Genomic DNA, 13273 nt, shown 5'->3' with positions numbered 1-13273 from the left:
GCCCCGCCAGTGGATTCAGGTAGAGATTAATTCGATGTTTCTCTTGAATGACTAATCAAGTTCCTCTCTTACTGGGAGGATGGGCAACTTGACTAGTACCCGACAACAGAGGCCGAGAATAAAATGGTGTCTCGCTATGTGTGCAAGCCACACTGAAGGGCTTGCATGGAGGCAGCTCCCCCCGTTTTCTGGTACAAGGCGGTGAGGAAGGAACCCCTTCACGGCATCACGTGAGTGAGGTCGATTCGAGGCTGTGAAAACAACATGGTCTGGCTGGGAACCGAAACCGCCAGAGTGATGCGTCAATCACGCCTCCCCCCCCGGCGGGTAAGTGTGACTGACTGGAAGCCACGAAAATGCAGAAGTTCAAAAATCGTGGTCGTGCGTGGAGGGAAGGGGCGCGGCCGTGGGGATAGTTTCACGTGATGATCGAGGTTGGGCGGTTAGCAGAAGGCCGAAAAGCAGCAGCGAAAACCCGCCATTCCGGCCGCCAGCTAACCGTCACTTGTTATGTTCAGTTTTTTTTTTTTTTAATAAAAATTTTTTCATTCTCTTTTACTTGAAATCTGCTATGATGAATTTGAATAAATTTAGCAAATTTCATTTCAGATATATTTTTATTTAGAAAAAAATATTTTAATATACTGTAATATACATAGAATATGATGTATATACTTCAATTATAATATAGAACTCATATCTATTATGATGTTGAAGATATTCATGTTTTTCTATAAGTACTGTTTATATGATGAATCCATACAAAAGATACCAATTCCGTTACGGTGTGAATTCCTTTAAAGTGTGGCGCACTCACTAATGGTAGTGAGTCGCGTTTGGCATGGTTGCTCCGTAGTAGGAAGTGGCCACTAACTACTATTCAGGGTCACACGTCATACATCCCGGCCCACGTTGCTGCAGCCTTGGGTATCTATCGTCTTCTCCCAACAATAGCACATCCCATCATCTATATCCACCTGCCTTTACATGATCTAACAACTAACGTATTCCAACCAGATGCGGGTGTTAGTGGCCTTTTTCAATACCTACTTGCAGCTTTTCCCCCCCCCGTAGCCATGCGGCCCGTGGTTTCTGATACCTTTCTACCACGACCCCGCAAATCCCCACCACCAGCGGGACCAGAGGACGAATTCCGCCCCATGTCCTCTGAGACCTTTTTCCTAGCTCGAGATAGCGATATACAAGATTCTCAAGCTGCGTCCGCAGACGATGAAGGGGATGGGACATATGGGGTGCAGAGTCTCGAAGAATCCACAGCTGACAATTCCTCAAAATGGCAGGCTTCTCAACCTGAGGGAGAAATAAGTGATACGTCACCTCTCCACACCCTTGCGAAGATAGAAACAACGATTAAAGCTGCCGAGACTGATGATGGAGATCGAGAAGGACGGAGTCCGTCGCCTTTTAAACATAAACACATCAGAACGCCGCCAAATGTTCCTACATCTTGCCCCCTAACGCCCTTCTTACTTGGGTCGCCGGAAGAGCCCGTCTCCCTTCCAGACAGCCCCAAGTCAACCTCGACACGATCCTTCCTACCGACCAATGAAATATCCATGCCGTATGCGGGAACTGACCCCAGAGGGACGGTGGAAAATGACGGCGATAACAGTCTCAGTTCTTCTGGGGTTCAGGATAGTACGCAACTGATAATGCCAAGTATCAAAATGCCCAGTCGGAGGCCCTTTACTGAAACGGGGAAATCTATGGGCAGGTTCAAGATTCTCCTGGCTGGCAATTCTGGTAATAAAGGCGAACCCTTCGCCCTACCTCCCCCCCTTCTTTTTTTAATTTTGCGTGTGAGGTTTTACTGATATGCTATTTTGCTGGTAGGTTGTGGGAAAACATCTCTTATAAAATCTATAGTTCAAGTGGTCGAAGATATAGTACACGTTGATCCGTTCCCTCGTGGGCCCTCTCGGATTAGAACCAACAAATCGAGTCCGAAACGATCGCATAGATCTCACCACGTACGAGAGGCTACCTCGATAGCAGAGGTTTATGCCAGCACTAAGCCTTATCCACCGTGGTGGTCAGATCTGGAAGATTCAAGAGTCCTTCGAAGGCGGAAAAGTATGGGAGACTTGGTATTGGAAAGAAACTTGTGCTTTGTTGACACATCCTGTGGAAAGCTGGGTCTTGAAGATCAGGCAGAATGTATCATACAGTATATCAGCCGGCAGTTCCAGAGGTCTGTAAACGCGCTGGATTCATTCAACACTGATTTCCAGGGCCTTTTGAGTGGAAATGGTGGCTCCCAGGTGGATGCCATCTTATATCTTGTCTCCGAAGGTCGGTGTAAGTAAAAATTTTGTTTTCAGAATCATGCATTCTAATTATATTGCCTAGATTCGATGTCCGCGGACATATCATGCATAAAGAAGCTGTCCAAGGTCGCCAATGTTATCCCTCTGATCTCTAAGGCTGACCTTCTCAGCAAAAGCCAAATTCAATCCCTAAAACGATCTTTCCACTCCCAGGCGTGCGGTGCGGGCGTTCAACCGTTTTTGTTTGGTGATCTCGCTGGCAGTATCGGCGATGAAGAAACTATCCCAGCCTTACCATTTGCTGTTTCTTCTGCGAATTCCAATGAAGATGACACCATGGATGCAAGTCTGTTGATGAGTCCTGATTATATGCAGCCATTAGCCCCGTCGGAGCTAAATTTGCTCTTGGGAAAGCTGTTTGACCGGGATAACATAGCCTGGCTGCGACATCTGGCCGCGAAGAAGCTGATACAAGCATGTGATTTGCATGTGATTTCCCCTGCGCGTCAACGTCTACAAGGATCTTTGATCTCCAGACCTGCTGGAATCACTTCGAACCCATCTCAATCTACATCGCCCCTCTCATCCGTCTCCCCGTCGCAGGTCCTTGTTCCATACCCAGGTGTTGACAATGGTCCACCATCGTATCTCATGTCTCGCGTGGCCGATCATACCCAGCGGGAGGAGCACCTTGCCCAGATCCGACTTGCAAAATGGGCATCGGACTTGCAAAAAAGTCTCCAAAACGAACGAGAGCGATACGAATCTCTAGCCCGTAGCGAGCGGGCTGTCTGGCTAACAGAACGATTGGGCGAATGTGTTGCGGACGGTACACTCCTCCCCATAATCCAAACTCCAGGCTTCTCTCATATGCAAGCACCGCGGGGGCTAAAAGGCCACGGTAGCGGGGGCAGAGAGACCGTGACAATCCCGGGACCCGATGGCCGACCTGTTAAGTATCGGGTTGCGGATATGAGTTCATCGGGGGATCCTCTGGGCCTGATACGGTGGAAGGACGGTATGAAGCGGACGGGCTGGGTAGTGATACAGATTATTGGAAGTATGGGGGTAGTTGGTGGACTTGCGCTGTGGGTTGCTAAGGCGTGGGGACTCCCCTCATCTCAGGGGTTTGCGGAATGGAATTTTGGGCCGTTTAGCGGTGACTGACCGCCTCTGACTCCACCGACCAACTGACTGGCCGATTGATTGAGGGGCTATAGGGAAAAAAAAAAAAAAAAAAAAAACCAATCCTTTTAGTTAAAACCCACCTCTATAATTTAACATCTGGGGGCATGATCGCAATTGGATAGTTGGGGTTTTATTAAGGCGATTTACCAGGTGGCTTTTTTAATTTTGTTTTCAAGTTTCATTTTATAGTTGGTTGACGTTGACCCCGCGCAACAACGGGTTGCATCTACTGTACATCATAGGAAGTTGATTTTGACCATCATCAATATTACTGGTGTTTGTCCGCCCTTCTCTCAGTGTCCAGTATCTCGTATCTCCCGAATAAGTAAGTCCCAGGCGCGAGAAACTCCGGTATTCATTGACTATTCAACGGTGTTGAGACTGCCATTCCCCGAAGCGGAAACCAGGCTGGGGAATATTCTGCCGTGGAGAGTTCTAGAAAGCCAGCGATGGATTGGGCCTAGCGCCAGACGCAGCGGCCACGGCCATGGAAAGCGGTGGAAGCTTCGCCAAGGCTCGATGGCCCAGCGGTTGTTCTGACAACCGTGGGCGGCAGTTTGCAGGTGCGCGGCTCCAAAGATTTCTGTGCAGTTCTCTGCTCTTCTCTCTGGTTTCCTCTGGTTTTCTTTTTCAACCGCCAACCTCTTTTTCTTTCTCTTCCTTCTCTCCTCGAACTCCAATTCTCAGCTTCAGCTCTCTTCCTCTACTTGGCTACTCCCTCTCTCTTGCATTGATCATCCTCTCTCGCTGCTCACTGCTGCTACCCCCCTCCCATCTCCCTCAGGAATCTATTGGTAAGTGCTTCTCTGGAGAGCTCCTGTTGCCTCTATTACCATTTGTTTTGCTTTTTTCTGCGACTGTTTACCCTCTCGCTTCCTTCCACCACCACAAGAACCCACCACAAGAACCCACCACAAGAAATATTGTAAAAACGCAAAATCAAGCTGTGTCTTGATCGACTTGGTCTCGTTTTACTCAGATCTACTCCCTTCTTTTACCCTTGTTGCAGTTTCCTGGCAAAGCAGGTGACGGAGGCAGGGAAAAGGAAAAAAATTCAAAAACGAAGCTAACTGAAGCTTGGCCAGATTACCATCCTATCACCAACTGCAGCCATGTCGTCTGAAACTTTCGAGTTCCAGGCTGAGATTTCTCAGCTCCTCTCCCTCATTATCAACACCGTCTACTCCAACAAAGAGATCTTCCTGCGAGAACTGATTTCCAACTGTTCCGATGCTCTTGACAAAATCCGCTATGAGGCGCTTTCCGACCCAAGCAAACTCGACTCCAACAAGGATCTCCGCATCGATATCATCCCCGACAAGGAAAACAAGACCCTGACCATAAGCGATACCGGTATCGGTATGACCAAGGCTGTATGTATCCCAATATATCGAATTATCCCCAATTGAGTCTTATATTCTCTCCCTGATTTTGTCAGGAAGCTACGAACGAGGAAGCAGTTAACTGACATTCTCGATGTTTTTGTAGGATCTCGTCAACAACCTGGGTACTATCGCCCGCTCGGGTACTAAGCAATTTATGGAAGCTCTCACTGCTGGTGCGGATATTTCTATGATTGGCCAATTCGGTGTTGGTTTCTACTCTGCCTACCTCGTTGCCGATAAGGTGACCGTCATTTCCAAGCACAACGATGACGAACAGTACATGTGGGAGTCCAGTGCTGGTGGCACCTTCAAAATCACCCAGGACACCGATGGAGAGCCACTTGGTCGTGGTACCAAGATGATCCTTCATCTCAAGGACGAGCAGACTGAATACCTGAATGAGAGCAAGATCAAGGAAGTCGTGAAGAAGCACTCTGAGTTCATCTCCTACCCAATCTACCTTCATGTCCTCAAGGAGACTGAGAAGGAGGTTCCCGATGAAGATGCTGAGGAGGTGAAGGACGAGGGCGACGACAAGGCTCCCAAGGTCGAAGAGGTCGATGATGACGAAGAGGACAAAACGAAAGAGAAGAAGACCAAGAAAATCAAGGAGACTAAGATCGAGGAGGAAGAGCTAAACAAGACCAAACCTATCTGGACTCGCAATCCTGCTGATATTACTCAGGAGGAGTATGCTTCCTTCTACAAGACTCTTTCCAAGTAAGTTTACTTCGAAAATGCCCTGGTCCCAGGATATTCTAATCACGTGATCGTTACTAACTTTGTTGATTTAGCGACTGGGAGGACCATCTTGCTGTGAAGCACTTCTCCGTCGAAGGTCAACTCGAGTTCCGTGCGATCCTCTTCGTTCCCAAGCGTGCTCCTTTCGATCTCTTCGAGACCAAGAAGACTAAGAACAACATCAAGCTCTACGTCCGCCGTGTCTTCATTACCGATGATGCTACCGATCTCATTCCCGAATGGCTCAGCTTCATCAAGGGTGTTGTCGACTCTGAGGACCTTCCTCTCAACCTCTCTCGTGAGACCCTCCAGCAGAACAAGATTATGAAGGTCATCAAGAAGAACATCGTCAAAAAGACCCTCGAGCTTTTCAATGAGATTGCTGAAGACCGTGAGCAATTCGACAAGTTCTACTCTGCTTTCAGCAAGAACATCAAACTCGGTATCCATGAGGATGCCCAGAACCGCCCTGCTCTTGCCAAACTCCTCCGCTTCAACTCCACCAAGTCTGGTGACGAGACCACCTCACTTACCGACTATGTCACCCGCATGCAAGAGCACCAGAAACAGATGTACTACATCACTGGCGAGTCTCTCAAGGCTGTTCAGAAGTCTCCCTTCCTCGATACCCTTAAGGAGAAGAACTTCGAGGTTCTCTTCCTTGTTGATCCCATTGATGAGTACGCCATGACCCAGCTCAAGGAGTTCGATGGCAAGAAGCTCGTCGACATCACCAAGGACTTCGAGCTCGAGGAAACGGAGGAGGAGAAGAAGGCCCGCGAAGCCGAAGAAAAGGAATACGAAGGCCTCGCCAAGAGCCTGAAGAACGTCCTTGGCGACAAGGTCGAGAAGGTTGTCGTCTCCCACAAACTTATCGGCTCCCCCTGTGCCATCCGCACTGGCCAATTCGGCTGGTCCGCCAACATGGAACGTATCATGAAAGCGCAAGCCCTCCGCGACACCTCCATGAGCTCCTACATGTCCTCCAAAAAGACCTTCGAAATCTCGCCAAAATCCCCAATCATCCAGGAGCTCAAGAAGAAGGTCGAGGCCGACGGCGAGAACGACCGCACAGTCAAATCCATCACCCAGCTCCTTTTCGAAACCTCTCTTCTCGTCTCGGGCTTCACCATCGAGGAGCCTTCCGGCTTTGCGGAGCGCATTCACAAGCTCGTTTCTCTTGGTTTGAACATTGATGAGGATGCTGAGACTTCCGAGGAGAAAGAGGCAGACACTGTCGTCGCTGAAGCTCCGGGTGAGAGCGCTATGGAGGAGGTTGATTAGATATTTCCTTCAATTTAGTCTTTTTTTTTTTCCCCTTTATTTCCTTTGTCCTTTTTCTCTCATCCTTTTAAACTTCGTTGTTGAACAAAAATCCTGCTTTTAAATCATGAGCGTATGGTGGAATGATGAAATGAAATACACACGCACACAAACAACACAACAAACCTTCAAAGTAGCCCTCGTCGTTTGTTAAATTTAAGAAGGACGAAAAAAATCAAAAATCGCGTGTCGCGTTTTTTTTTTTTTTAACTGTTAAAAAGAGGAGTGAAAAAGCAAGCAAGTCAATTTCTTCTTAGCAACAGCAGTTCATCTGGCTTCTAATAATAACCTTGTTGGTTTTTGCTCTTTTGCTTGTGTGTGTTCTTTTTCTTTTTTTTTTTTTTTTTTTTGGCTTTCCTGTTTCTTCTTTCGTTTTCATTTCCGCGTTTTTTTCTTCTTTAATTCCTGTGCCATTTGTTTTGCTGTGTGGTTGGTTTGGTCTCTGATATGAACAATAGCTAATCGCTGAATATGCACTAACTAGTTAGTTAATGTTGTGGATTTCTCCTAGGTTTTTATTTGGTTTTGTTTACTCCCTCACACCCCCCCCCCCCCCAATTTTTTTTTTTTTTTTTTAACATCAATTCTCTGTTCTGGGTTTTAAAATGAGTAAGGGAGAAAGGGAGAAAAGGAGAAAAAGGGTAATCGTGCCGCGCGCACCCACACCTGATGTGGGTGCGCCACACCGTAACGATAAAAACAGCGTAACGATAAAAATATGAATAATATGAACTTCAAAAATCAATATCTCAACACCGTGTAGCTAATCTATGATAATTAATTTATCTATATCATCAGTACAGATTAGTAGCAGTATTATTCGCTAGACATTCATATATATCATTAACCTCTTGTTGGGTTGGTTCCGTGGCATTTTTCTTCAAATCTTTCCCAACATGCTTGACTCCCTTATAACATTGTTTTTCAGCTTCCTCCTTCTTAAGTTGTGTGATCTTTCTATTTGCATCCCTCACAGTGAGTATACCTCCTACTTGAACCTGCTGACATGTATTTTTGATGCTACAGTGTTTGACTGCAAGGTAGTAACTCTCAATCTCACACTCTCTTATAGCATTGAATTCTGCCTGTATGAGACTGCCTTGGGAAATCTTGTGCAATTGATTTCTCAGATGAGGTGATTTGAAATTGAGTTTATTCTTCATATTTTGTATTGTCTTCTTTATTACTTGAATATGACATTATAGCTTTTCAATTGTCTTTGAAGAGAATAATTATAAGAAGGGAATAATTGAGCAGTTTGATTGAAAGGAAAAAGAGTCATTTTCTTCATATATTTACAGCTCAGAGCAGTCAAAGACTTTAGAATCTAATTTATTAAATATAGATTGCAGATTGAAAGAAATGATGCTATAATTCATAAAATCAATTTGAATAATGAAGGGTTGAAAGATCTTTTTACAGATGTTGACTAGATTCTATAGAAACTGATGTTTTTCATATTGCTCATATTCATATCAAGCAGCTTGATTAACTGCCTTTGAATGGTAGTGTTTATACTGCTGAAATGGCATCCCATTTAGCGGTTGTAGTATATGAGTTGAATGTGAAGAAAATCCATATAGAATAATCTTGTGGAGATTGCAGTATTGCAGAAATTCTTCAGTGAGATGAGATTCATGATTGTCAAGAAACAGCAATCAATGACTGCTTTGTTGATGTTTTTTAATAACTTTATTAAAATGCTGAATTCAAGCAAAGCCAATCTCATCATTGGTATAGTCATTATCTGACATCGCAATCATATATCCACTCAGTAGATTGCTTTGTGTATACCAATCTTTGAAATGAGTTTTGAATTTCATGATAATAAAGAGATTCAATACCTCACCATCTGCTGAAATACACTCAATCACAGTGATCAATCCTTGAGAATATGATGAAGTTATAACTGAATTTAAATTTTTAAAAGCAGTAATAACTCATTCTCTGCATTCTTGACCTTCTTGAAAGCCAATCTCATCAAAGTTATAAATATCACAGGTTTGAAATGCATACTTTTGAAGTAAGATTTTCAGACAATCAAATCATACTTTGATGTAGTTAATATTCTCTACAACAATTCTTTTCAGATCTATTGCCTTCTGCTTCACTCTTTTATACTCATTCAAACTTTTTATATGTTGATAGATCCACATCTTGCTGACCACAGATAGAAAGGTTGAAGAATCAGTATAATGACATTTGAGAATGAGATTTGCATTATCTTGAATTTGCTCTGCAGTTGATGGGCAATTATTTCTGTTCATATGAGCTATTCACTCTTTCAACACATCCTCCTGGCTCTTGTTAAGCTTCTTGTTCAGTGCAATCTTTGCATTGCATGTTTTCCTTCCATTGATTCTCATTTGAAGACATTGATAAGGAATGTTGAATTTGCGCGCCAGAGGTAGGATTTTTTGTTTTTGATTGCCATTATAGACTTCAATGGCATTTTGAATACATTTTTCAATATCATCCATCTTATTGGTCATGGTGGTGATGATATATTAATATTTGAAGATTGATTAATGAAGAAGTTGATATTTTTATCGTTACGCTGTTTTTATCGTTACGGTGTGGCGCACCCACATCAGGTGTGGGTGCGCGCGGCACGATTAGTTAACTATTTTACTATTCGAAGAAATAAAAAATTTAATTAAATCGATCCAAGAAATAAATGCTTTTTAGGAACTCTTTAACGTCCGCTGTGTCTTGAATAAAAATAAATAAATAAATAAATAATCACCTGCTGCTGCTGCTGAAAAAAGTAGTAACAGCGTCTTACACTTTTATATGTAGGGTGGTGGTGTGTTGGGTTAAAAGAAAAGGTTTTCCATTTTACCAACCACCATTATTATTATTATCATTATTTCGTTTACTAAATGCCTCCCTCAGGAATTCTTATCTATCCTATCATTTAACCAACTATATGACAATGTGTGTGTGTGTGTGTGTGTGTGTGTGAGTGTGTGTCTGTGCAGGATTGTTGAAATTGTGCTGGTTTTTTTTTTTTTTTTTTTTTTTCTTCTACTTCATTGAATATTTATTATTATTATTTGAAAAGGGAAAGAAAGAAAAGGGAAAGGAGAAAAGAGCCAAAAGCGGGTGCAGTGAAAGAACTAACCCGGGAACTTTTAAATAACTAAAACGGCGTAAAAGAGTTAACTAAAGAGAGTTAGTAGTTTATCGTAGTGACAGAGGTGATTGAATAAGGGAAGGAAACCGGTAGAAATAAAAGAAGAATATAATGAACATGATGAGGGTTGACGGTGACGAGGATAAAAGACAAAAAAGCGAGTTCTGTTATCCTGACTACATATCCTGTTGCCGATTTACAGACAATGCTTTTGCAAAAAGAGAGAGAAAATATAAATCATAACGTTAAAATATGGAGCTTTATTTTGGTTTCCAATCGCTAATGAAGAATATAAATGCGAGCAGCATAGGCCGCTGACAATCGAACTGGGTTGGTATCGCAAAATTCGGAGGAGGCATACGATATGTACATGTTGGGAGTAGATACAGGTTCATAGCGTAGGTTGGCAGTTGTGAAGCAAGTCGGGTCGGGAAAGCGGTAGAAGAGGCGGGACGGAATAGAGAAAACAACACGAAATATGCCGTCAAAGAAAGGAAATGTGTAGGGGAAGAATGATAGGAAAAGGCGTCATGCGATTAAACAAAAATGGGTGGACATCGTTAATTTTCAAAGTGCTTGTAAACAATTAAGAGAAAAATAATGAAGAAGAAAGGAAACATGAAATTTGAGAATGAAAATAAAACAGAAAATGAAAAGGAGGGAAAAATATATCATTTATGCTGATTTAATAAAGGAGGTAGTCAAGAAAATAATACATATGCTAGGAAGAGATACATAGGAGGAGCTTTGAGAAGCTTTGTTGTGGGTTCTTTGAATGTAAAAGTTCGTTGTGGTATGTGATTTTTGTAGTGTTGATGGTCATAGACGCTGAGTGTATCGCGTGTGAGTGGTGCCAGGAGTATTGATAATGTAGACCTGCATCACTAGCTATAGGTAGCTAGCCAGGAAATAGGCAGGCAGCTGAACGGAGATATGTAGAGCGCTGAACGTATCCTATATAGATAAATAGACAAAAAGGGACCGGATTTTTCTTTTCTTTCATCGTGACTTTGTTGACCTCATGTGTAAATCTGAAATATTTCGGCTTTTTCTCTCCTCTTTCTTCGCTCTTCTACGCAGCTTGGGGCTGAGTGCGGCCTCCTTTGGGTGTGATGTTTCCACCACGGCCGCGAGGGGTATAGCGGCCAGAATCGTTGTGGAAACCGCCACGGCCTCCCTGGCTCCCAGAACGACCGTCACCACGGCCACGTCCGGAGCCTCCCCGACTAGAACCGTAGTTGGAATTCCCCCCAAAACCGCCGGGGCGGCGACGCTCAACGGTCACTTCTTCGGTTCCGATTTGGTGGGGGTTCGAGGAGAGAGCAGTCTTGTAGGCGGCTACATCCGCAAACTCGACATAGGCGGTACCCTGCGTTGCGTTCCTTGGATTAGCCTAGAGCCATTGAACATGTATATATAGAAATATGGAGGGGTCTCCTTTTCAGAAACATACCTGTTGTCTGTTCACATTGAAATACTTAAGCTTTCCAAACCGGGACATGACCTGTTTCAAGAGCGCCGCGTCGACCTTTTCATTGACATTTTTTATGAGTCCGCGGGTGTTCTCCTCTCCAACTGTAGATACGGATTGAGGGCGGCCCTGTCTCCTGCCATGATCCGCACCAGCAGTCTGCCATTCGGATCCACTTGAAGACTGGCTGGTAAGGTTTTCACTTTCTCCAGCGCGAGTAGCAGCGGCTGGCGCAGCGGACGTCGCTGCAGCTTGGGAAGGGGTGGGGGGAGGGGCCTTCTGAGAAGCGAGTGCTGCCGCAGCTGGGGTTGGGGTGGCCGCGATAGGCGTTGCTACCGCCGGGATACCAGCGCGGTTGGAAGCAATGGACGCCCAACTCATTGGTACCTTCGCAACGGGAGGCGCAGGCTCCTTTTCTAGTACGGGAGTTGAAGCTTTTGGAGTAGGTACAGCGGGAGTTTGCTCTTGTTCCTTGGCCTTTTCGGCTTCGGGTGCGACCTCGGGAAATACCGGGGCGGCTGCCTGCGTTGGGGGTACGGCGGTCGAGGATGGAGCAGGAGGCGCAGTGGCTTTATCGTCTACAGATTCACCTACGGGCTGCGGCTCAGCAGCTGGGGTAGGAGCTGTGTCGCCATTAATTTGTTCAAGCTTCTCGTCAATTTCTTGTACCGCGGTCTCATTGTCTGCCTGCCGCTCGATGGCAACAACCTCTGGAGTTGTTTCCTGGTCTAGAGCTGTCGCGGTAGGTTCCACAGCACCAGCTGCTTCCTCGACCTCGACAGGCGCTTCCTCAACAACGGCTTCTTCCTCTTCATCGGCCAAGTATCTAATGATATCATTCAAGACGTAATATCCATTTGGTTGCTCAGCTAGCACGAATGTCTGGACGAACTTGCGAGACGGCTCAGATTTGTTTGAAATTTCACCAATCACTGAAACGAGGATGTTATCGAAGGAGGCCTGGGAATCCACATTCAAGACACGGACCTTACAGTCCTGGAAATCAAGTTCCTTGATCCGTTCGTTGATAGCCTAAAACAAACGATTTTAAAGTTATTAGTTTTTAGATTTTAGAAACCGAAACTTTGTTTTTGAAAAAAAAAAAAAAAAAAAAAAAAAAAAAAAAAAAAAAAAAAAAAAGAACAGCGCTCACCTTTTGTCCAACAGCAACCGTAACCTTTTCTGCCTCCATACCAGAGACAAACTGAGATTTACGGGAGTAAAAAAGGTGCAGTTTTTCGGGGTTACGGCTGAGAGTGGTATAGTATTGCTCAACAAAAAACCATCCCACCTCATCTTTGGGAATGTCATTCTTGGGTTCAGAACCACCAGCAGGAGCTGAAGAATTGTTATGTTGTTGATTATTATTGCTATAATTTGCGGAGGAGATGCTGTTGACGGGAGCGTGGGATGGATTGTAGGCGTCAGCAGAGTAAGGATTGGCTTGGTGATGGGCGTGGTAGTTCCCGCTGACGAGGGTTGGGTTGGATGTAGGTTCGACGGCCATGCTGAGCGGTTTTTCTTTTAAATCTAAATAAGGGGGAATTTTGGGGGTAAAATGATAAATGATAGAAGATCGAGCGAAATAGGTCAAGGGATAAAGAGGGAAAGATCAGCAGCAGACGGTAAAGATGAAGCAGTACGTCAAGTCAAATACGTCGTCGTTAGAAGGGCGCGGCAAAGGAAAAACAGGAATGAAAAGTTTTTCTAAAAAAGAATTACAGGAAGAAGAGGCAGAAAG

The 13273-nt window shown here is 44.6% G+C and overlaps 5 protein-coding genes across 5 annotated transcripts; 2 read left to right on the top strand and 3 right to left on the bottom strand.

The window, feature by feature from the left end:
* Positions 1-1076: 1076 nt before the first annotated feature.
* On the top strand, positions 1077-3455 carry HCAG_04687 (predicted protein; the record flags this gene model as incomplete). The annotated part of the gene is made up of 3 exons (XM_001540797.1): positions 1077-1764; positions 1855-2319; positions 2371-3455. The coding sequence occupies 3 exons, from the start codon at positions 1077-1079 to the stop codon at positions 3453-3455; spliced, it is 2238 nt and encodes a 745-aa protein (XP_001540847.1).
* A 1133-nt stretch (positions 3456-4588) lies between these two features.
* On the top strand, positions 4589-6886 carry HCAG_04686 (ATP-dependent molecular chaperone HSC82; the record flags this gene model as incomplete). Its single annotated transcript, XM_001540796.1, has 3 exons — positions 4589-4849; positions 4965-5581; positions 5656-6886. The coding sequence occupies 3 exons, from the start codon at positions 4589-4591 to the stop codon at positions 6884-6886; spliced, it is 2109 nt and encodes a 702-aa protein (XP_001540846.1).
* A 780-nt stretch (positions 6887-7666) lies between these two features.
* HCAG_04685 (predicted protein) lies at positions 7667-7933 on the bottom strand (the record flags this gene model as incomplete). Its single annotated transcript, XM_001540795.1, has 3 exons — positions 7667-7693; positions 7774-7882; positions 7911-7933. 3 exons carry the CDS (start codon positions 7931-7933, stop codon positions 7667-7669), a joined length of 159 nt encoding a protein of 52 aa, XP_001540845.1.
* A 701-nt stretch (positions 7934-8634) lies between these two features.
* On the bottom strand, positions 8635-9417 carry HCAG_04684 (predicted protein; the record flags this gene model as incomplete). The annotated part of the gene is made up of 4 exons (XM_001540794.1): positions 8635-8834; positions 8886-8940; positions 8977-9085; positions 9206-9417. 4 exons carry the CDS (start codon positions 9415-9417, stop codon positions 8635-8637), a joined length of 576 nt encoding a protein of 191 aa, XP_001540844.1.
* Positions 9418-11133: 1716 nt separating this feature from the next.
* Positions 11134-13039, bottom strand: HCAG_04683 (predicted protein; the record flags this gene model as incomplete). The annotated part of the gene is made up of 3 exons (XM_001540793.1): positions 11134-11430; positions 11515-12564; positions 12686-13039. The coding sequence occupies 3 exons, from the start codon at positions 13037-13039 to the stop codon at positions 11134-11136; spliced, it is 1701 nt and encodes a 566-aa protein (XP_001540843.1).
* Between the last annotated feature and the right edge of the window lie 234 nt (positions 13040-13273).

This window comes from Histoplasma capsulatum, genomic scaffold (genome assembly GCF_000149585.1).
Source record: "Histoplasma capsulatum NAm1 scaffold_4 genomic scaffold, whole genome shotgun sequence".
NCBI classification, from domain to species: Eukaryota; Fungi; Ascomycota; class Eurotiomycetes; order Onygenales; family Ajellomycetaceae; genus Histoplasma; species Histoplasma mississippiense.
This window is presented reverse-complemented; position numbering and strand designations above follow the sequence as displayed.